Source organism: Rissa tridactyla, chromosome 2 (genome assembly GCF_028500815.1).
Source record: "Rissa tridactyla isolate bRisTri1 chromosome 2, bRisTri1.patW.cur.20221130, whole genome shotgun sequence".
NCBI classification, from domain to species: domain Eukaryota; kingdom Metazoa; phylum Chordata; class Aves; order Charadriiformes; family Laridae; genus Rissa; species Rissa tridactyla.
This window is the reverse complement of record NC_071467.1, coordinates 66,548,186-66,573,441: the sequence shown is the minus strand read 5'-3', so window position 1 is coordinate 66,573,441 and position 25,256 is coordinate 66,548,186. Positions and strand designations below refer to the sequence as shown.

General features: G+C 36.9%; 1 protein-coding gene across 7 annotated transcripts in view; it reads right to left on the bottom strand.

Annotated features, from left to right (window-relative positions):
* INVS (inversin) overlaps positions 1-25,256 on the bottom strand; it is a 101,513-nt gene that overhangs the window by 71,661 nt on the left and 4,596 nt on the right. For 4 of the 7 annotated variants that reach the window (XM_054190242.1, XM_054190240.1, XM_054190241.1 and 1 more), the window contains 2 exons: positions 22,681-22,850; positions 13,882-14,048 (listed from right to left, as the gene is read on the bottom strand). In XM_054190242.1, the coding sequence (XP_054046217.1) occupies positions 13,882-14,048; positions 22,681-22,786 (273 nt within the window). In that variant the 5' untranslated portion in view covers positions 22,787-22,850. Of the gene's footprint in view, positions 1-13,881; positions 14,049-22,402; positions 22,483-22,680; positions 22,851-25,256 lie in introns of those variants that run through there. The other 3 variants (XM_054190244.1, XM_054190245.1, XM_054190243.1) reach the window with 2 other exon arrangements.

Here is a 25,256-nt window from a genome sequence, read left to right as displayed (position 1 = left end):
AGTGCTGTTCTATGTTCTGCCACCAAGGCTTGCACTTCATTTATATTTTCAAAATCTTTTAGAAAATCACTGCAGTTGGAGACATTTATTTTCTTATTATTTTTAATGAAATCTGAAACGCTTGAGATCAAGACAGATCAACAGAGACACTAGTATGATAATACAATATATGTTTTGGGCCTGACAATATCCTCTTAGGCAGTCTCGATCATGAAAGCTTATTTCAAGCATGGGAAACATGGTAAAAGAAGATATAAAGCCAAATGGTGGAAGGGAGGAGAGTTAACAGAGCGAGAAGCAGAGCAGAGATGTGGAGAAGAGAAATTAGATCATGGTTGAAAATGAGAGAGAATAGTGTGTACAATGAAAATAAGTCAATTAGGTTAATAAAAATAGCTGTGACATTGTTGGAGGAGAAGAGAAAGAAAACAGCACCAATAGTGATGTTCTAGCTAGACTAAGAAGAGGAGAAAATGGAGAAACCACAGATCATTGCCATGTCAAGGAAATTGTCTGGGGGTAAAAAAAAAAAAGGGCAAGGATTTTAATAGCAAGTACTATGTAAAGCTCTAGAAATTTAGATCTGAATAATGACACGCTTGTTCTCACAATGAATAAACATAAAGCAGGAACTTGAAGAAAATGTTTTCAGAAGAATGGTCAGATTTTTAGTAAGCTAAAAATACAATTTAAAAATCTTAAAGTAATAAATGGGACAGGGCTTATTTTATTACCAGGATTTTTATCACAGTGCTTCTGTAGCACAGACTACAACAGAGTGTAGAAACACTGGGTCAGCTTCATGGGTATTGTGGATACTGGAGCCAACCTGGCCACAGCAGCTTGTAGCTCAGCAATCTCAGCTATCTTCACCACAATTAAATCTGCAAGGGCAGGCCGTTATCTCAATTCTTCATCTGTCTTCCTATAGCTTACACCAGAAGGTTAAGTGTGATTAAATCAGATTATACAGACTCAAAACCAAATACCAGGGATCATAAAGTGAGAGTTGGGGAAGTAGTGAAACAAAACATACAGGGAAAGATGTGGCAGGAGAACTGGATTATGAGAAAAGTTAGAAGTTTAGTTCTGTTAAAGCCTAGACTAGAAATGACAGAGGTACAATACGTGTAAGATAACTAATCACAAAAGCAAAATTATTCAAGACCCACAAATCCAGACTCGCACACAAAGATGGGTCTTTGAGAGCATGGCAGTCAACCTGAAAGGGGAAAAAAGCCACAATTTCTGACATGTTACCCATTGAAGCATGATAACAGATAATACTTCTGAAATACTTAGAGCATTGTACTAACCTACAAAGATAAAACTGAGATTAAGGATGGTTTGCCAGCATTTACAGCAGACCACCAGTAAATACGCTGTCACGAGTCCAAAAGGCCATCAATAAGTGGTGTAGAAGAGAGATGAGTGCAGGGGAATCAATCCAAACTGAAACACCAATAGTAAAATCACTCGTATAGAATAAAAGATCAAACCCAGAAAAAAAATCTATGAGATTTTAAAAAAATCTAGAAGCTTATAAAAAAGAAGAAAAATATAAAATTGCCTTTTTTAAAATAAGCCAAAGCAATATAATGGGCTTCCACCCCCTAAAAACTGCTATTTCAAGGTCATCAGCAGTTAAGGATGCCAGCTCCTTGTAAGAGATGGCCAGTTATATAAAGGATAACTCTGGGCAAGTACTATAGATCTCAGCAAAAATATGTTACATAGAGAAAGGAGATACTGGTACGGTTACAGTTAAGACTTGCTTTGAAAAGAGTAACAAAATAACGTAACAATTAAAGAAATCACTATTAGTAATTTTATAAACAAACAAATCCTCCTTTAAAATCTAATCCTATTGTTTATTCTGATAAAGTAAATATTAGTATCATAAACCTTCTGAGACATTAATCTGAAAAAAATTATTTGTTCTACTAGCATAATGGCTCTTCCCTTGGATTTATCTTCTTTAGAACATCGCAAATCTTTCTTCAAGAGACAGGCAGAGAGCAAGGGATCAAAAGCAACAACTGTAAGAAAATACAGACAAAATTCATCTGACAATGCTACCATCCAATGCAGGACTGGATCATAGTACTTATTCTACTTCCAGCAACATTGAAACAAGTGGTTATATCTCAAAAAACATATTGGTACTATCAGACTGCCAAATCTTTAAACAAAATATTAAAACAAAATATTCAGTCTCTTTATAGCTTCTGCTAAGTGATTCCCTCCTTTAGTGGATATTTTCCTCTCTTATGTCATGATCTTTTGCATTTATATTCCTAATCTGAAAAGTTACCTGGCTTTTTCTCAAGACACAGAACCAGTCTGATTTGGTATCACACAAATTCTGTCTGTCTGTGTGTGTGCACGTGTGTGTGTGAGAGAGAGAGAGAGATACACGGGGAGCACACAGCACAGATCCTCATTAACTGGAGAGATATATAATTAAACAAGAAGGGGTTAAAGCATATGTTAGGCTATTCTGCTTTTATATCTACTACTTTTTAAAAAGCTTTCATATGTCTTCTTCCTTGTTTCTGAAAGCTAACCATCCCTTCTTCCTTTCAGGAAGGCTGACATTTGACAGCTTAACATAGCTGACAGGGTTACCCAACAGCCCACCCTCCCTATTCTCAATCCAATTAGACCTCTAATCCTCCAGATGAAAGGCCCAACTACTCACGTTCCTCATGACAATGACAGCTATTGATTATTTGTCACTACAGCTAACACCTTCTCTGTCGAGGCCACTCTGACAGAAGCAAACCTACCAAATTAGACAGCACTTTATCTGCCCTGGAGGCCAAATGGCACAACAAGTAAAGGCTAATAAATGGTATAAAAATGAACAAATCATAACATTATGACAGGTTGATCGTTGCCAGCAGCTTCACAGCTCAAGCTTGATGCTCCGTTAGACCTGTTCCTTCTCTTTTCTCTTCCACTCGTGCTCCAACTTTGACTGAATTAAAGGCCAGAACAATTAAGGCATTTGACCAGCAAAGATAAGCTAGGATAGAAGTATCATCAAGGGACACAAATGTCAATAGCAGACTACCGTTTGTCAATAAAAACATTCCAGAGATGCAAATGCTTATGACTCTGCTCTCCACTAGGCTGTACTGACTCCCTTTGTACAGAGCTCTTCTCAAGCCCAGGCAGAAACTCCCGGAAAATTAACCCTAGAAAACCAAGCTTGATCTGGGAAGCGTTCTTATCAGGCAAGGATTTGCATCATTAAAAAAGGAATCCCAATATGCAGCTACATGACAGAGAGACGTTATTGTTGCTACTCCACTTAATAACTACAAAATTTTCCTTTCTTTTTAGTGGAGTGATATAAGCCAGGAATACATCATTTGAATTTATCATTATAAATTTTCTTCAATTGTTTCTCAAGACAAAAAAAAGTCTGTTCCTAGGACAATATGCAGTATCTAGTAACGTAAGACCTCACAAGTCACATCACTCTAAGGCAAACTGAAAAGCAGCCAGAACATTTATTATTTTTATAGTGATGCTATCCAAAAGCATTAACAGCGAGATCAGAGGCACAGACCCTGAGCTGTGGCTGTTTAATGTAACAAATGACAGGAAGAGAACTGTCTTAAAAAAACCCAAAATAAAACACCACAACCACAGGAACACTGTTAAGATCATGCAATGGCAAGAATAACATGAGTAAAAATACACAAGTTCTTGAAACAGTTAAAAAGCAATTAGTAATGCCCTGCTATAATTAATTAGTTGATTTCTCAACTATGCCAAAAAGAATTTATTTTCCAGCAAGGGATTCCTACGCTTCTGAAATTACTTACTAACAACAAAATATTAAATCAAATCACATTAAAACTTAAATAAAATAAAAGCTTCTTTAGTTAAAGAAGACATAAGACATGAATACCTGCTATTCTGCTTTGGAAAAATCTAGTTTAACCGAGGAAAATGTTCCTGTGCAACATGTAGGCCATACAGATATAGGAAACTACATACAAGTGCAACATAATACTATTTTTAAAAAATCTATATACTATAAAAAGATTCATTCAGTAAAAAAAAATAAATAATCAAATTGTGTAGTATTTGTCCTCAGACTGTTTTATCTTCTTAGGTTTACAAAAGACTCTTGGGGACAAACACATATTAATCGTTTCAATCAGACACAGATGATTAAACTCTTTAAAAGATGGGCATATCAGTTCAGTATTATCACAAAATGTGGATATTTAAATGAATAGTTTGGCAAACTGATCCCTTAAGATTACTATCGCTCAAAGGAAAACTGAACCTACAGGACATTTAGGTAAGTTGGGTCTCACAAAACTCAAGCAAACTGGTAAAAATACCGAAAAGTTGAAATTGTAGATAATATTTATAGGAATAAATTTACATTATTACTATACTGCTCTAAAATGTGCTCCAAATATAATAAATCACTGCAAAGAGGAGACAAAGATTTTCATTTTCAAATAATGAATTGTACCATTTAATAGATATGTTTTTGTTTGCAGGGAAAAAAAAACAGGAATGGTTTTAATACCATTCTGTCCTTCCCAAACCCAGCTGAGTTCTGAACTCCCAGCCTGGAATGCCACCCACAGTCCCCGCTTCCTGCGCCGAAAAAGACCCCTATCAGCACTCCACACCGGGGAGACCTGAGTAAACTCATTTCAAACTCTTGGTCACACAAAGACATTTATGCCTACAGTGGCAACAGTCTGTCCACAGTGTTCTTGGGAGCTGTTCGGGTTTTCCAGCATGAAAAATTTCCTTACTGCTTATGTTATAAACCTCCTACTTATCCTACGTTATATTCACTGCTATGGTCTGTTCTTATTTAGCCGATCCTCATTCTTTTTAATGCATACCTTGTTTACATAGGAAAGGAATACATATCACTCTCCCAATTTGGTTTTACCTAGTTCAGTAAAAGTATTCTCATTGGGATTTTTTTCCCCCTTTTATTATTTTAAGACCTTTTTTTTTTTTTAAAAAAAACATCTTTACCTATGATGGCTAATAAAACAGTGTTATACTAGAGGACTAGCTGGTGCCCAGCAGTGAATACAAATTACTATTCTTCATTTCTAATCATATCAGAAATGTCTTTGTATAAACATTAGACTTATTAACCCAATGAGCTGGCTCCCCCATTACTATTCCCGAGTTTTTTTCTGCAATACTTACTTACAATATTTGGTGTAGATCAGTATTCTTGATAAGTATGAATCTTTTCCATCATTATAGGTCAGAATAAGAAATCATAGACCACTATGTTTTTCAAGTTCTGTCCCAGGAGACATGCCTCCTTGAGAATCATACCTGAACATCCTGAGCAAGAGTTAACGCATTCACCTTCACAAAAACCTCAGATGTATTTATTCTTTGTTCTACTTTTAAATTAGGTTTGTAACCCTCACAATTAAAACAAAATCCCTTATAATATGGATGCTACAATGATTGCTGCCAGTCATCAACTGCCCCAGGCAACTGGACATTACCACTTCACGTGCATGTAAAAGAGAAGGAACGACACTTGGTCCGTCCCTTTCCACGTAAATATACTCTACTATGTAGTATTTGTCTAAATACGCCACAAGTGCCCCTCCTGCAAATCCTCTCTTCAAACCTCTCCCATCCACCTTCAGCTTCTACTATTCTAAATGGGGAAAAATAGTATTTTGCTATCACGAGTGGAAGCAGACAGAAGCATTCTGTCTATGGCAGGCTATAGAGCAAACCTGTCAGATATTTATAGTATAATGCATTTTAGTGTCTCAGCCAGCTTTATTTGTTCTCTTTCACAACCCAGTCCTATCCAAAGGCAAGGAGAGACACTACATTTTTTGTTTAGCCATGCAATAATTCCTTTGATGCTCAAAAGGACTGCTGCAAAGTAGGTATATTCAGGGAGGTAGTCACAAATTGTAAGCAATATTTCCAAACATGGCTTATAAGAACAGCCAACAATTACTAAAATAATTTAAAAGAATCAATTTTACATGTGCCGCAGCCTACAGACATTCATACCATATTTATCAGCGCAGTCTGTAGAGAGATAGAGTCTGATCTTTAGCTGCTCTGAAATTCTGATCTTGAAGTCAAAAGAGCTACTTTGGCATGTAAATTTTTGTATAACCTTGTCTTAAACTGATCTTATACTAACACAAAAGCAGTGGGAAATCAGATTCAGATGCCTTGGAATCTGCTGTGCAACTGAAACCTGACTTGTAGAACAGTATTTCTAGTTTTCTCTTCTGTAGACAAGACAACTGGCCAGATTTTACCCCACAGTTTGACCGTAGAGACAGATGACCGCTGGATGCCACTTAGTGGCTTAACACTTAATGTGCAACCAACAATGCGCATGTACTTACCTTGTTATAAGGAATGACGAAGTGTGTAAGCTGAAAATACATTGCCTGAAAATACTAGAATCACTTATTTGTCTTGCAAAGTAATGCCCAAATCAAACTCTCCATACCAACAAAACTGTTGTCAAGTTTTTACAGAAAGCTGAAGTACCCACAAGAAGCTGGGGTCCAATTGGCTTCAATTATGCTGCTCTATAATGTTTACTATAACTGACTTGGAAAGCCTTCTCTCTCCTTCACATCTGTGATGCACTAATGACGGAAGATATGGAATTTCTGAAGTTGAACAATATACAAGGCAGTGTTCTGACCATTGTCCTAATAAATATCTAGTGTTGCTTGATTTCTCAGAACACTTTCAGACCAATCATTTCTCTAGCTACATGCAAAAGAGCTTACCTAAGACTGGTCTCCACAAGATGCTTCTATCTTGTATAATTTTTCGTGTACAAACACGTTCCAAATCACTCTGCCCATTTCAGTGGACAAACAGTGAAATTTAAGATGCCCTGGAGCTATGCTGAAATGCTGAGTTTCTTAAGAGAAGACAAATACGTTGATTTCAAGATCACCATTTCATACTTTAACATTTTGCTCACTGATCACTAAATCAAGACAAGTTAATGCAGAGGTAAATGGAAGTACTAATGAAATCTAAAGAACACTCTGTAGCAGAATTAGAGACATAGAAGGATCCTGAAAGAATGCCAGACCTGCTATTTATCACACAAAAAAAAAACCCTTCAAAGGGGTTCCCTTGTCTTCCCTCAACCCAAATGGAAGGCTGCTGAATTCTTATCTAAGATTTTGAGAATATTTTTCATGATGTCAAGGTTCATTTAGGAAGTTCCAGCCCTGCACCGTCTCTGGCTGCTTTATTATTCTTCCTCAGCAGTGACAGCACAACTTTCTGGGGGACCGTACTGTAAACTAGTTCCCTGTAACAATGTGAGTTTTTTCCTCCTGAACTTTTCCTGTAGTTATTTTTAACTATTTCAATTAGGCTTACAGCACAGATCAACAGTAGCATCAGCACAACCAATAGTGAAAAGCATTTGGGAGCATGATGACTTTTGCTAAACAGGCAGAAAACGAATCGTTATTTTGTAGAGTTCGTTTTCTGCCAACTCACTGAACAGTGAGCAGTTCCGCAGTTGCGAAAAGGGGTCAGGGGAAGGCCATGGGCAGGACCAACCCTTTGGTAGCTCGATCGGATTATTTGTAATACATACAAATCACATACAAGGAACTGTGCCTTCTGCCCTTGAGCATCTTCAGGCTGCGTTCACCAGAGAGAACCCTTTGTTCGGGGAAGTAAAGGGAAGATTTGTATGACAGTTATTGTCTGTGGCTTAATTAAACACAGAGGAAACTATAGTCCTGCATGTAAAAAAAATCACCGCTCCTGGCTGGTTGGCCAACATTCCTGTTTGACACCTTGGTTTGTTCAGATTTTTCCCATTTAGTTAAATTGTATGTTCATAAGAAAGTATGACAGAATGAACGTGAAGTCCATTCATACTTCACGAACTCATACACACAGAACTAATATTACTCATTATGAGCTCTCCCTTAAGAGGGAACATCACAAAACACTATCAGCCTAAGAAAAAAAGAACATGAACTGACCACCATCATCTCTGAAAGGCACTGTGTTTACTTATTTTCATGATATAGATTGGGAAAGGAAGTTAGAAGTGCATGTGCAGTTCAAATAACGCCTTATGAATGATTTGAGATTATATGTATGTTTGCTCCAAGGCAAGTTTTATTTAGGAGCTTTTAATACAAACATCTTTTAATTGGACAAGAAATGAGAAATTACATTCCAGTTTTGCATCTCTTGGACTACCTTGACTACTCATCAGATAACACTGGGGAATAAGCTTTCATAAAATATGTGTATAATGACTACCTTCTGTTTCTAATTTTCTGTCATGTCTTATCCTTGCCACAGGCTGTCTCTTCTTACTTCCCTGTTTATTTGCATGATTACTGGAAAGTATACAGGAACAACCATGTTTTCTAGTTTAAGAAAAATTACAATTAAAGAGCATTAAAATACACCCTCCTACTTTACACAGAATTCCTAACTGCATCCTGGATGTGCTGCTATTTATCAATAACTGTGTCAGCAAAGAATTAATATAACCTACAGAATATTTAATGCTTCTAGATAATGAAAGCCACATTTTCCCACTGGGCTGGTATTAATCTTCCTGAAGTGAAAATTAATATCCTCCTGAGAGGTAAGCATCCTGATAGATTATCTTAAAGTGCATATTATTAGCATCCAACAACAAAACTGTTGAATTTTTTCTTCCATCCCTGTTAACACAAAAGGCTGTGCTTGGGGAATTCATAGAGATTGTTACTTCCCCAGAGTAAACAGATTGCTAATAAGTGAGCATCCTCTGTGAAAAATTCTGAAAGAAGCAGGACTGGGGTTTTTTTCCTTATATTAAACTGGAATTACTTAATGGAAGATAAATTAAAAAATCATATACAGGTAATTTGGCTTGGCAGAAACATTTCTGTTCAGAAGTATCGCATGGGTGTTTAAGCAAGTTGCAATTTATGACTAGAAGCAAATTGCTACCAGAATGCTTACAAGTGAAAATGAATGTCTGTAGTTAAATTGCAGTCCCAGTACTCATATCTGTCTCCACATCATGATTATTTCACAATAATCCAAGTTCTACCAGCTTAAACGATCTGTACCCACATAGTAATACAATTCCTCGGTGTGAAATCACTGGCAAATTATGTTAATTATTTTACTTCTGTTGCAATCAGTCACTGTTTCAGCTCCCAGTAAATTACATCCATGTTCATGAAGTCACCACTGTCCTCAAATTCCTATGGCAATCTTCACAGGTGCACTCCTGCATTAATTTGTATCATTTTCTGGTAGGTTTGGGGGGTCTTTTTTATTTGATTGTTTTTTAATTTAAATTTTCTGAAGCTGATTTAACCTCTCTTTTTTTTTTTTTTTTAAGGGTATGCACCCTTTCAAAATTGCTTGGGAGATCTGCCCATTTTAACAAGAGAGACCAAAACATTCTACCTTTATAGTGGAACAGAAGAAAGCCCAAGAAGAAAAAACAGGTGACTTCATTTACATGGACTTCTGCCTACAAACACTGAAATATCTCCATCATAAGGCTGATGAAGGAAAGACAGATACTACAAAAGATGTCAGTGAAGATTCAAAAAAGATGGCTTGCTAAAAAATGCATCCTTGGGTGAGATTCATTTGTCACAATTTAGACATCAACAATATCAAAAACTGACTTAGCTACACAGTACTTTAGGAAGCACCATCTTTACTTTAGGGTGAATGAACTGCACCCTAAAGTGCATTAACTTTAAAAGTGATCTAGATTACTATCTCAGATTTAGATGTTTGCAATGTAAATTTCTACAGTTACTTGAGATTATTCTCACCCCATTGTCTCACATTGCACTGTAGCATATTTTAAATATTTTCCATCAAGAGAAAAAGATATATTTGTTACATTTAAGCAAAGAGTTTTACTTTCTAGCTCCTTATTCATGCTAAGAACCTTTTCCAGACCAACAGATGTGTAAAGCTTAAAAGCTGTAATAAAAAGGATGTCCATCACCAAATAGAAGACTTATTATTAAGAACATAATTATTATAATTAAGCAACCACTCAAAGGTTATCATATCAATGTATAACCATAGCTGTTTTCAAAAAGCATTGCTATTTCAAGTAATATTAACAACTGAGATTTCTGACCCTACCTTATTGAATTCAGGAACTTTCTGCAAAGAAAGGTGTGAGAACACTTACTCTTAATCTGCTATCTAAGAAAGGTGGCTAGGTGGACCAATGAGTAAGGGAATATCCTAACTCTTACTTCCAGAATGACATTAATGAAGTTTGAGACTGAGAGATTACAAGAACCCTTTGCTGAGAAGCTGATACATCTTTCCAGGTAACTATTGCTTTATAGACATGCTCCAGTGACAAAAGCCATTTGGACGAAGTATGGCAAGACAGGGATGACATAATGACTTTGAGTTCTGAGTTTCCCAGTTTCCTCATTAATTGGTAAAGATGACATAGATATTAAAACCACATTAGACAGGGTTATTGAAATATCACATCACCTTCACTTTTTACCTACGTTGAAACCCTTCGAACTGAAAGAACATGGAATAGCATGGGTCAGTCTGTGTAGCTATGCTATCAGAAATATTTTTCATAGAGACTATGAAAAGCATTTATATCAAGTGCAGAAATTTTGATACTGTTAGGATTTCTAATGGGAGAGTCACCATCTTGAATCTAAACACATGAAGGAAGACATTCAGCTTCCCTCTGTTGAAGATGGCTAAATCATTCTTTCTGTATGGCGTTAGGAGAATATCTTCTCACAAACTCTTTGCCTCTGAGACAGTTCTGTGGCTCCCAAATATAGCAGAGACCATTTTTTGTCAAATCAACTGCAAGATTGTTTCAGAGGAACACCTGTAAGGGACATGTAAAGGAAGCCTGTAGAATGATAACCTGAAGAGACTTACATATTCTGGCAACAAACTCTAGCCCTCAGGATGCCTGCTGTGACCTGATGAGTAGTAAGGTGTTCCAAAAGCACTCCCAAGAGACAGCAAAAAAAAATGTCAAAAGTAATTCTAGTACCTAGAGAGGAAGGTTCCTACTCAGGAAACCTAACTTTATTTTACAACCATCTGCTTTAGTTGAGAATATGCGTGTGTAAAAGTGTTTTCTCTTTTCTGCCTCTTCACTGGTTGCATGTAAAGGTCTGTGCATTAATCTTAATCTCTCTCCAAAGAAAATGAAAATTAGGATGCAACTCAAGTGCAATTTGGAATCTGAAATCCCCGAGCACTGTCATTCTGTGACTGCAAATGAAAGGAGATTTAGAAACTCATATAAACCTGTTTTGAAGGAGCGCAGGACAGGGACTGACCGACTCAAAAGCTTGAACACAAAAAAACTATAAAGTGGCCCTGGTAAATATGTAGATTCATGATTCACTAACCTGGCAATAAAACTTTGGAAACAGGTGATCTCGCAGCATTTTTCTTTTTCTGTCTGAAAGTCAACTTTTAGTAATTGTTACTGAGGAATTTTTTTTTTTTTTACTTTGGGGAAACATAAACCAAAAGTATCAGAGAGGAATAGGAAGAGTGCAAAACATCATTTAAACAGCCAAAACTGCATGGAACATGAAGTTGTTCTGAATTTTTATATATTTTGCAGAGGGCATACATGACAGAAATGTAGATCCTAAAGTGTTAAAAAGGAAAGACTGAAGACAAGATTTTACACACATGAAATGTTAATTTTGTAAGCTGACATCAATAGTGAGTAACTGCTCAGAAGGCACAGAATGCAGTTTTACAAGCCAGCTAAGCAGTCAGCCAAAGGCAAAGCAGCTGCAAGGGCTGTTTCCTGACCACTTTTTGCCACCCCAGCACTATGATGGCACAAGCACTTACGTGGCTGTGGGGTGAATCACATCTATCTAGTACATTACACAGTAAGTGTGTGACTGCATAAAATCTTCTGCTAAAACAGCATGAGGTAAAGACAGTACCTTTTTTTTCCAGCTGCACTGTCAACTGAAAACACATCTAAGATGGTCCAAGTATCATATGGTACAAACTGCCCTTTCACGATTGCAGCATGTCATAAATGAACTGAAGAGCACATGCAGTTAAAGGGTATTAGGCCAAGGCAAAATATCTCTTGCCTTGAATAGATGCAATACAAATATCCACAATATAAACATATAGACAAAGATATAAACAATAATTTATATTGTTTTAATATGCTAAAATGTATTTTTAAAACCCAGGGAAAATGTAATTTTTAAAATTAAGTTTTTAATATTATTAAAATGCTAATTTGCCTATCAGGTCATAAAATATGAAGCCTGTATGAACACCAGGCAAGTATAGTATCTTATAGCAATTTTTTAAGTCTCTGACATTGTTACCGTTTCAAAGATAGGTATTTCATAAATATAACATTCTCAGTGAGGTGGTCACTTAGAAATATTAAGTTAACACTGGTACAGTAGAGACAAGGTTATGGTGATGACTGAAATATTTCATCAAGGTGTTGTAGTATGTAACCAAATAGATGAATTAGCCTATTTTAACTCAATTATAACTTATTGTAACCAATTATGATGGTAGTCAAGTAATGTAGTGCATTACCGTGCACATTTCAAGAATGCATCCACCCTAGTTTTTAATAGTTAACATTTGTACCTAAGGAATTTGTAAATTTAAAATATTAAAGGAAAACTTAATTCCCAATAAGAGATGCAGTAACACAGACCACACAGTCCCTGTGGACTCCATTGCAAGTATAACTGAACAACGTCACCCTATAATCTTCCCAAACGGTTCTCTATTCAATTGCATATATTCCTTCTTACTAAATACTATGGCCATACTATAGCTACCTTTATGTAAGCCTCACTAAAATAAAAGAAAATAAAATGCAGAGTATATTAAAAAGTATATAAAACATCTGAACAATGTGAATTATTATGAATAGGAGACAAGTTATTATGAATAGAAATGGTTTGCTACAAAAATCATGGCAGGCACTCTAACTGGTACCAAACAACACAGCATAGATGGCCAAAAGAAGTTTAACTTTTGAGCAGTTACAGTTTTAAGCATACTATAAAAGGTAAAATAGAAAATAGAGAGCTGTTCTTTTCAGTTTGAGTTTTTAATCTTCTTTGTGGAGTCTTTTTCGTAGTTTGTCAACTCAAACTTCTTGGTTAGCTAGCCAACCCATCTTATTTTTTTTCCTTCTGCTGTCAGTTTGCTCATTCTTGTGTGACTGTGGACGCTTCCCCCAGCTCTAAACACAAAATGTATTGCAGCTCTGAAGTTACATTTTAAATTACCTTTTATTGTATTGTTGAATACTTCCTTTAGCATCTCTTCAGTGGCACAATGTAATTGGACAATATTATAGACCGAAATTGTAGAAGGAAAAACAGACAGTAATGCATTTCCCTCCTAGTCCTGGAAAGAATTTGGTATTCCCTACACTTGAAATTCTTAGACACGGCACTAGTAATTAACAGTATATGGTCTTATAACCACCGAAATTAATAGTAACAACCTAAGGAGTATCAGAGCGTACAAAATTTAGTTTTTGCTTAGAACAGGCTAGGCCAAAATAGACAAGGACTATTTTTCCTAGACAACACAAGTTCTTAAAATAGCCATGAATTATACTGTCTCTGCAGACAGCTACAAATACACTGAGTAAAAACATTAAAAAATAAAAAAATAACCCTCCAAAGATTTACCAAGTTTTTAAAAAACTCAATAGCATTTCTTGCCTCTAAAATAATTAAGGCCTCTAAAGATACAACATGCTTATTCAATACAAGAAAATCTCCTTTATACCTGTTTTGAACGCCGCAACTTTATACAACGGCGGAGCACTTTTAACGTAATTACCTTTTGTGCAGCAAGATGGAGTGCAGTTCTTCGGCTACGATCAGCTCTATTAACATCGGCTCCAGCCTTCAGCAATGCCTCTGCACAGTCCAGCCTGTCAGCCAATACACAGTACATAAGTGGAGTTCTTCCAAACTGGTCCTCTTTATCTTTCAGTTCAGAGTTTCCTTAAAAAAAAAAAAAAAAAACAAAAAACCACATGAAATAATTATGTCTATGAGTATCTACGAGTAGTATTTTTTTTATGAAGAGGGTACTTTAAAAGTAGTACTTTCTTATTGTAAATGGAGTAATCAAAATAAAGGAGTATAAGATAAATCCAAAGTTACTACTTTTTACCCTGTTTTTACTGACATTTACAGGACATTTCAAAATATATTTACAGTAAAAAGTACATTCAGAAAACATTAGTTCCACAAATACACCTACCACCAGTAACAGTCTGCAGTATCATTATAAATAATATTTAAATAGTTAAACAGATCTTGGCTGCAAAGATTGCTTTAAAAAATATCAACAGCAAGTAAACCAAATAGTCCTTCTGAAACCTGTGAACACTGTAACTAAAACAAGCTTTGAAGCCTACTCACAGCAATGTTTATTTTAAAAGCATAAACATGTCAATATTACATCAATACCATTATTTATTTCATAGTGCCTTACAACATGGAAACTACTACTATCCTTATTGAGCTTTCTTGAATTGATAATTAGTAAGGCAACAATGAAGCTAAAGAAGAAGTCTGAGGTCCTATAAAACAATCAAAACATTGTATTCCTATTCACAGTAAAAAAAAAAACAACAAAAGAAACAAACAACTGTGCATCCTCCACTACAAAGTTTTGTATTTCTATTATGTCATTACACAGAAACTAGCACCTATAAATTCATGGCTATCAACTATCCTACACATCCCAATTCTAAATACATCTCCCAGGCAGCAACGTCAACTACAATTATTCAAGAAACATTGAATTCTAACAGGTAAGTTAATTTTTCTTTTTAAATATTCCCTTGTTCACATGATTCTTAATGCTTCAACGGAACTCCAGCAGAGGCATGCTTCTCCTTTACAAACACAATCTTTATTCTCCCTGAGCATATTATACTTATCTACATAACCAGTAATTGTATTATTAATTATAATTGCTATTGATTCATCTAGCAGAAGAGTCAAGCAGATTAAATGTGAATCAAGGGGAATATCAAGGAATAAAGTTTGTTCCCTACCAACCAAACCACTCACAAAAAACAACACTTTTAAGCAGGATATCGCCAGTTAGAGCTACCCTTTGCTCACACACTTCATTTCCAAGTTCCTTTAAAACTGTTGAGTGAATACAATATCGTTCTCATTATTCACTCTGTAACACCTTCTCTTGCTTTGAAATTGTGATTTGCACTGAGAAAACTCTTTCTGCTCTGTGAAAACACAGTTTAGGAAGCTTTCCAAGTTCTTCTGTGAATGAAGATATAGAAAAAATATTTTTGTTCTTCACCCATGGCCTTGTCTTCTCTTACTGCCCCCTCACCTTGACAATCCATTAGTTTTATAATTAATTTTTATGCCTCTAGCAAATTATTCCTAAAAAAAGAGGTCTTTTACTGACCTACATCTACCTTCCTCAGGTTACGTTTTTTGAAGAACACGTTGCTTTTAATATCTAGCCTCACGCTGCTGTTTAGCCATGCTCATTTCCCTTTGACATTCCTACACTTTTTCTTTTGCTAAGTGCTTTTGCATTCACTTCACACTGTAAGCAAGGAGTTTAGACTAATCCTTAGATGCTTCATAGCAAGCATTTTCATTTTAATGCCCTTGGCCTTTTTTAGAGTACACAACTATAGCAGGCTGCTGTTGTATACTCTATCGAGAGTTACAAAATCTCGCTTAGTAACACTGATTCAGGTCCCACACAGGAATCAAGAGCAACTCAAGAGTTGGTTCGGTTCTGGGTTGACCGAAATTTCTGTTGCCAGCCCATTGATTTCTAACAATTTAGTTTTACGATCCTATCCTCAATAGCCATTTACCCAAAACACATTAAAGTAACCTTCATTACTATCGTGGTTCCTGTTAATTCAGACTCTCTGATCTCTTTTAGCATGTCACGCACATCACCATCTGGTCAGATGGACAGTAATAAAATGTTAGTACTATAGTTTTTATTTAGACCTGTAAATGCTATCATTAAGAGGTTTTTTGGTGTTTAAGCTTGCTTTATATGGTCATTTGTTAATCTCATTTGAATCCAAGACTGGCTTTCTACTTTGGTTTTTAAAAGTGTATCACCACTCCTCCACCTACCTGGCTTCCATGGATTTATCAGAATACAAAGTATACAGAAAAAATATTGTCCACATTGATGCCTTCCCTTCCACATATTTTACATTCTCACTGTATTATCAACAGCCTCATTTATAGCACGACATCATATTCTCCCATCTAATTCTTTTAGACTTCCATGTACATAGAAAAACATATACATTTGTTTTCTTTTTCTATGCAACTTCAACTGGTTTGAATAGGACGCTGTATTTTCCTACTGTATTACTACATAAATGAAGATACAGAATACCTACGATTCCACCTTCTGCAGATAAGCCCCTGAGAACTGCACATACCCTTGTCAGCTTCTCCTCATTTTTACCTTTAGAAACCTCATAATGAGCATCACAGCAAAGTCTTGGATTTTTTTCAATGAATAAATGACCAAAGTATATTTTTATATGGAATAAATATCAAATAATAAATCAAATAATAGAAAATTACATTTGTAAATTTATACAGGTTTTTTTTTTTCCTGTGGGACCTTGCATAAAAGCTGCATAAGAATCTGGTCTGAACATTGCTTAGAATTAGAAAAGATAAAATATTGGATATACCCTATTCATTACTCTTCACACTGAAACAAAAGATACCAAAAAAGCTTATTTATGTCTTGTTATATGTAACTACATTTTGATGTGAAAAAATAAATAGGTAATATAATTTTTACTAACATTACGTACATATATGATACTGTTAAAATTCTAACTTTTATCAACATTTTTTGAGACAAGCTTATGTGTTTTCTTTAAATATTCACTTAAGTGTCATCTTATTTTCATTAATGGAGCCTACAGTTCTTCACTTCTACTCAAAACTAAAAGTTGTAATATTTACTAAGCGCATTAGAAAGCAGCACGTCAAAAAAAAAGTCACTTCTTTAATGAATTACATGGCCATTAAGAAATAATTCAAGATGTAGCATAGGAGTTACATAGGGGAATCAAATTTTTTTTTTTTATTTTCCCTAACTTGTAAAAACATTTGCAAGAATTTCATTTCACAGTATTACAATTTCAGAGCAAACTGGATGCAGTTTCAAGAGAACTCTTCTGTCCACTATTAGAAAGAACTATTTTGAATGTTGCATATATACTTTGTCTATATTGGCTTGACAGCCGCACCCGAAGAGTGGCTGTCAATGGGTCCATGTCCAAGTGGAGGCCAGTGACAAGTGGAGTCCCTCAAGGATCAGTACTGGGACCGGTCTTGTTTAACGTCTTCGTCAGCAACATGGACAGTGGCATAGAGTGCACCCTCAGCAAGTTTGCTGACGACACCAAGCTGTGTGGGGCGGCTGACACAGTGGAGGGAAGGTATGCCATCCAGAGGGACCTTGACAGGCTGGAGAGGTGGGCCCATGCCAACCTCATGAAGTTCAACAAGACCAAGTGCAAGGTCCTCCATCTGTGTCGGGGCAATCCCAAGCACCGATATAGGCTGGGCAATGACTGGCTTGAGAGCAGCCCTGAAGAAAAGGACTTGGAGGTGCTGGTAGACCAGAGGCTCAACATGAGCCATCAGTGTGCACTTGCAGCCCAGAAAGCCAATCATATCCTGGGCTGCATCAGGAGAAGCGTGGCCAGCAGGTCGAGGGAGGTGATTCTCCCCCTCCACTCCACTCTCGTGAGACCCCACCTGGAGTACTGCGTGCGATTCTGGAGCCCCTACTACAGGAAAGATATGGACATGCTGGAACGTGTCCAGAGAAGGGCCACGAGGATGATGAGAGGGCTGGAGCACCTCTCCTGTGAGGACAGACTGAGAGAGTTGGGGTTGTTCAGTCTGGAGAAAAGAAGGCTCCGGGCAGACCTTACAGTGGCCTTCCAGTATCTTAAGGGGGCCTACAAGAAAGCTGGGGAGGGACTTTTTAGGATGTCGGGTAATGGTAGGACCAGAGGGAATGGATTAAAACTAGAGATAGGACAATTCAGACTGGACGTTAGGAAGAAGTTCTTCACCATGAAGGTGGTGAGACACTGGAACAGGTTGCCCAGAGAGGTGGTGGAAGCCCCATCCCTGGAAGTTTTTAAGGCCAGGCTGGATGGGGCTCTAAGCAACCTGATCTAGTGGGAGATGTCCCTGCCCATGGCAGGGGGGTTGGAACTAGATGATCTTTAAGGTCCCTTCCAACCCTAACAATTCTATGATTGTATATATGTTCACATATACATTGTGAAACTGTTGATGTCTTATGTCTCAATATTTTAGATAACAATAAATGCTCTTTCCATTTAATAGAGCACAGGACAGAAACATCAAAGCTGGTTATGAACAACTACACAGCCCCGTGCAGGAACATACAGGTCCAAAGCATAATTTAACATGGCACTGCTCCCAGTCAACAAGCCAGTCTGTTTAATGAGATAAGTACAGTCGGGTGCTCTTCCAGGATTAGTTCAGTCCAGTAATTTAGACATCACTAAAACATATTTCAGTGTTAACACAGCCTCAACAGTGTCTCAAAGCTGCTGAACATTATGGGACTTACACAATCACATATATTTTTAAAAAGAAATACATGAACATGCATGCCCATGGCTTATGCTCATATAAGACTTGTTCTTAAATCAGTAGTGTGCAAAACTAGTTCCTCTCCCTCAAATTCCAAGTTCCCTTTCTGTTATATAATATTAGAGGATATACAGAATGTAGACTGAAAGAAATAAATGGGTAAGGTCAGGACAAGCAAAAATGGCCTGAAGTTCAAGTACACCCAGCTGAGTAGAGCAACAAACACCTAATTTCACGCACAGCACCCAAAGACTGATGCAGCTGATGACAGAGAGCTTCCATGACTGCATACAGTCTGCGTGAAAAATAAGCAAGACCTTCAAAACTTGAAGCCAGTGATTTGCCTCAAGATGTTGCACTGTTTTTTGCACTGACTATTTTCAGCTAAGAGTAGGTTTCTTTTCATTATTATTTCATTTGCTTATAAGACTCTGGGTAAGGCCCTTAGAATGGTTAAAGTTCTGTGGGAATTTCCCTGAAAGAGTGTCTCTGTGCTCAGGGTAAGAGACAGGACAAGGACTAGGAGCTACTACATCACTATCAGATGCTAAGGAGGACTAACCTGATGAAATGCACTAACCACAACACCTTGTGGACTTCACAGCTACAGTAAATTATTATCTTCTGCCATCAAGAAAGCACAGGTAGCCTTCTAAACATTCATATTCTGCTGTATCTAAAATGCGCAATGCCAAATTAAATTCTCTTTCATAGATCCGCCTAAGAAAGGAAGTTTGTTTGATCCTTCCCCTTTCAGGATCAGCATCCTCACCTCACCCAGATTATGCATTTCATAAGCTTGTTGCCAATGGGCGTCCCAAACACCACGGAATGAAGTGGCCCAATTATGAAATTTAACTCTCATATTCATACCTCATCACTTCCCCACAGCCTATGCAAACAGTCACATCAGACTCTAACATTTCTATACATTTTTCAAACCAGAAGAGGAGAAAAGGCAGGAGGAAGACATGAATTCTGCTTAATGATAAAAGGACAAGATATTCTCTTGTTACTTGCAAGAATCCTGCCTTTTGTAATACCTGATTTGAGTTTTATTCAACCTCCCACATTGCAGAACATGAGGAGCAGAGAATCAAACAAAAACATATTTGCAACCCAGAATTTATAGTTAACATTTATAATGAAACATCATATCAAAGTTTTAGAAGCACCTGTATGCAAACAATACATGATAAGAGTATTACAATAAGGAGTTAGACTGAACGGACACTTCAGTATAACTATTATACACATTATTGTGTTCTTATAAAAAATTAAAACAATCAGATACATCTTCCTGAAACTCTACATAAATGCATTAAATGCAAAATGATCCTCCAAACACAAAATTCACTTTTGCTCCCTTTTTGCCTAGGATTAAAATTATACAGATGGGTTTTAACACTGAAGAACTGTTAATTAAAGACATGTTCAGTGTTGTATAAAACATAGAAAATAAAATACTCTGAGTATTCCCCAAAGCCTGAGATCATGCAATTCTAAAACGATGTGGTAAGGTACTAAGCAACTCATACAATGTAAATAATTAGCACACTTTGTTAGAGAATTGGTTATACAATAAAATCTTGGCATGAAAGCCCTCTTTCTCTATATAAATTTTCTCTTTACCTTTGATTCTGTCTTTTACGCCTCTTATTGATACCGGATGTCAAAAAGAACACAGTATTCAGAACACACTGTATTATTTCAAACACCTGTTCCTTTAAAACCACAGGCTACTGGGCAGCAGATTACATATGCGTCCATACTCATGAATTATATGCAAATACAATGTATATGTTTGTATATAGTCACACATGCTCCATCATGCTACAGATGGGAAAAGGAATAATCACCAAACAGGCTAGAGGGGCTGCTCTAAGAGACTGTTTAACCAGCCTCTATGCCCCTCCTATGTTAATAACTGAATAGGCAGAATTCAAAGAGGAAAGTAACAATGAATTTAGGGGTAAAAGGACCTCCCTAAAAGAACGAAAAATAAGACTTTAAGTTACTGCAGATACCACAAGCCACATAATCAAGATGCAAAGCTTGGCTGGGTTAGGAAAACATTGTTAAGCGATCCAGCACGCGCTTACATAATGCTGAAGTACTGTCCTGAATCAGATGCTTCTGCTAAAAGCAGTCATGAAATTCCATGAATAACGCCAATTGCTCAATTTACTTCTGGCATCAAGTTATACTTTCAACAGTGCCTGGTAAACAGCTAAAAATATTACTCTGATGCATTCTTCTTCTCCTAGGCAATACTTTTTTTTTGGTCCTGTCCCGGCAAAAGTAAGGTCTGTGTCATATCCTGTCAAAACACGACAAAGCAGAAAAGCCAAATTTTGCTATTATAGGAAAGGCTGCAAGGATTATGTAGTTTTCTCTCTCATATAAAAATAACACATAAAAAAATGTTGTTGTTGCTGGATTACCGCCATTAAAAGAATAGCAACTTCCATATCCAGTTCTAATGGCTATTTTGTGGTATATTTGACAAGGTGTACCACGAACACAAAAGAACTTGTTCCTTTCTGTTTTCAAAATACATCATTTGGCTGTGAGATTAGCAAAAACATACCGAAGTCAGCAAAAACTCTCTGTTGTCACTTCTGATTGCTAGCCAGGATTTGAAAGCTCAGACTTTTTTCCCCCTCCATATGCAAGCAGAGAACTTAAAAAAAAAAAAACACCCAGGTATTTAAAACTACTTTGTAGTTGCATCCCTCAGATTTCTAGAAGCATCTGCATATCAACTGCTCATATGTTGTTTATAAAATGTTCTACAAAGAGTGAACAGATAGCATTAAATACAATCAGTGTATGTTTGAGTCATTATATGACAAAATAAAGGAGAAGTCCCAACAAAAAATATTTGTTCCAACCAGTGAAGTTTCTATGAAGTCAGATCCCTCAAACTTTTCCTCCTGCTTGAGTTAAATCACTTCTAATTGTCTTTTGAGATAATGAGATATACCTTGTAAAGAAGAATGATTTACTGCTTTCTATACAGCTTAGACAATAGATCTGCATAGGTTATTATCTTGTCTTCAACACAAGTCAGCAGAAGATACATGAAGAAACTTGACTGTTGGTTTAATGTGATTACCATTAAATCCTTTACATTAAAACTGACAGTTAACAACATAAATACAGACTAAGTTTCTTATTATTTCACAGTCCTTCACCCTCACCAAGCTCCAGGAAGGGGATTTTCAAAAAAGGCTGAGCAAATAAAACTTCCGCAGTACCAGCTGGAATTGCATTTAATCAGAAACTCTGAAAATCAGTTGTCACCGATCACATGACAGCCTTCTAAACGTATGCAAGACTGGGTTTGGAACACAGAACATACAGTGCTTTTGAAAACTACTAACCTGGAATGCCATACAGTTCTTGAACAGAGAGGGAAGGCGAAATCCTGGGCTTTTTAGTGGTTGGATTTTTTTTTAACTTCAGCTTCAAGAGGACCAGACTTTCTCTTACATATAATTTGTCTTGAGAAACATTGTTAGTGAATTAGAATCAAAGTAACAAATAGAGCTGGCTACACTACTACACTTTGACAAGCCCTTATTAACTATAATAAATGATCTGTAAAAACAAGTTTATGAAATTTCCCACAAAAGCAATGATTCCAAAAATAAGGACTTAGGGACAAACAGTACCTTTCCAGAATTTCAAATTCTTTGAAACGGGGGTCCTGAATAACTCTTCTGGTCGTAACACACATCAATTTTCTATTTTACTTCCCACAGAAGTACCAATCAAAGGCAAGAGATAATAAAAAGCAAGAAAAATCAATCCTATTTTCAGGACTACATTTATTATAAAAATATATATAATCAAGAAATTAAAACATATCTCAAAGATCAGAGCAGTAAATCAAAACAAAAAAACTTCAGTTCTGAAGTAATCAAAATGAATCTACAATGAAAACATTTACCTGCTATTAGCTTTTGGAGGGTACTCTTATCTCCATTAACAGCAGCCGCATGCACTTCAGATGCTAACGAGGAACCACTGAAGAGGCTGTTTGCTGAAATATTCATACTCTTTCAAGGTATTACCATAGGTCAGATCTGCAGCACCAACATTTTTTGTAGGAATTCAATTCTAGGAAAAAAAAAAAAAACAAAAAAAAAAACCAATGAACTTTATGAGTCATTGAAATTACTCAAACAATGCTAAAGAGAATAAACTGTTCTGTTAAAAACAGAAAAGAACAAACACATTTCTTATTTCATGGATTAAATCTACCTCTAGCCAAGATTCAAGCAGAAAAGGCCTATATTAAGGAGATATATATGCATATATATCATAGTTTTGTTGCCCTCAACAGAAATTTCAGTAAATAAGCTTTGCAAAAGTCTGCAAATAGGATAGTGTTTACAAATCCAACAGGATGTTCTTCAGAGTATTGACATGCATGCTTCAATTCAGTAACCAATAAAGTCTGTTATCAAGTATCAACTTGATATATTTCTCCAGTGCTGGATATCTGGTGGTATTTTACCGTGACGGTCTATGGACATATGCAGGACAAGGTTTATAAATTGAAGTAGCACCTTTTGTTTGACCAACTGGCATAACTGAAATAATCAGATCAGCTTTCTAGAGCATAAGCATTCTTCAAACCTTAACAGAAGTGCGTGTGCAAGAAAACCCAACTGAATTAGACCAGAACTCTGGATTTTTTATATATATATACATATATATATATATATAAAAGATAATAACTGAAATGCCTGACAGACAGGATGCCATCCAGAGGGACCTGGACAGGCTTGAGAAGTGGGCCCATGTGAACCTCATGAGGTTCAACAAGGCCAAGTGCAGAGTCCTGCACCTGGGCTGGGGCAAACCCTGGTATCAACACAGGCTGAAGGATGAAGAGATTGAGACCAGCCCTGACAAGAAGGACTTGGGGGTACTGGTAGATGAAAAGCTGGTCATGACCTGGCAATGTGCACTCATAGCCCAGAAAGCCAACCACATCCTGGGCTGCATCAAAAGAAGTGTGGCCAGCAGGTCAAGGGAGGTGACTGCGCCCCTCTGCTCTGCTCTGGTGAGACCCCACCTGGAGTACTGCATCCAGCTCTGGAGCCCTCAGTACAGGAAAGACATGGACCTGTTGCAGCAGGTCCAGCAGAGGGCCACAAAAATGATCAGAGGGCTGGAGCACCTCTCCTGTGAGGACAGGCTGAGAGAGCTGGGGTTGTTCAGCCTGGAGAAGAGAAGGTGCCAAGGAGACCTTATTATAGACTTTCAGTACTCAAAGGGGGCTTATAAAAAAGACGGGGACAAACTTTTTAGCAGGGCCTGTTGCGATAGGACAAGGGGTAATGGCTTTAAACTAAAAGAGGGAAGATTCAGACTAAATATAAGGAGGAAGTTTTTTACGATGAGAGTAGTGAGACACTGGCACAGGTCGTCCAGAGGGGTGGTAGATGTCCCATCCCTGGAAACATTCAAGATTAAGCAGGATGGGGCTCTGAGCAACCTGATCTAGTTGAAGGTGTCCCTGGGGGGTCATACTAATTGACCTTTAAAGGTCCCTTCCAACCCAAACTATTCTATGACTCTATATATGAACATGATTTTATCCCCCTCTTCCAAATACTCTCCCAACATACAATTATTTCTAGTTCAATCACTTCCTGAACTGGACTTGGTTTCTATGTATTTAGTGCTCTGCAAATTGTAGGTATTTTTTTCAATTAATTTCTCTACTATAAACATGTCCAGTCTCCTCTTAAGATTATGCAAACTTATAGCATCCACAACATCCACTGGCAAGGAGTTCCATGCCACAACCAAACACTGTATGGAGAAATCGCTTGTTTTCACCTGTCTTGTCCTGCCTCTCGCCATCTGAGGGCCCTTAATCCTTGTCCTGGAAGGGACAGTAAATGAACAATTCTTATCCATCAGTAATTAGTCTACAGATTTCTAACATATCCTCCCCAATCATATCTTCCTCTAGCTAAGAGAGTCATAGCTTGCTTAGCTGTTACACAGCCAGCAGCTATTCTGTGTGGATGACTGTTTTAACTGCCCTTTTTTGGACCTTTTCACAGTTCTGTTCTAATCCTTTTGAGATGGAAAGAAACACTAGTTATTCAATATGTGGGCAAAACATGGATTTATGCAATGGTATAACAGCATTCTCTTCTTTTTTCTCTATTTCTTTCCTAAATCATGTCTACCACACACAGTTGCCTTCCTAGCCTCTTCTGAAACAGAACTGCTACCTTTGCTGAACTACCACAGCCTTAAGATCTTGATAATGATCAGCTCAGGTCCACACACTATTTTGGAAATGAAGAAGGGCCTGCACACTTAAAAGCTTGTTGATTTTCTCCAAAAGCATCAACTACTTGAACTTCTACTTTCAATTCTTACCACTTCACATTTAGAATGGAAAACAAACTGAAGTGAGCAAACGATAATCGTACACACCAGAAAAAAAAATAAAGAAGGTATCACTGAGGCTGTCTATTGAATTCTAGGAATTTTTCA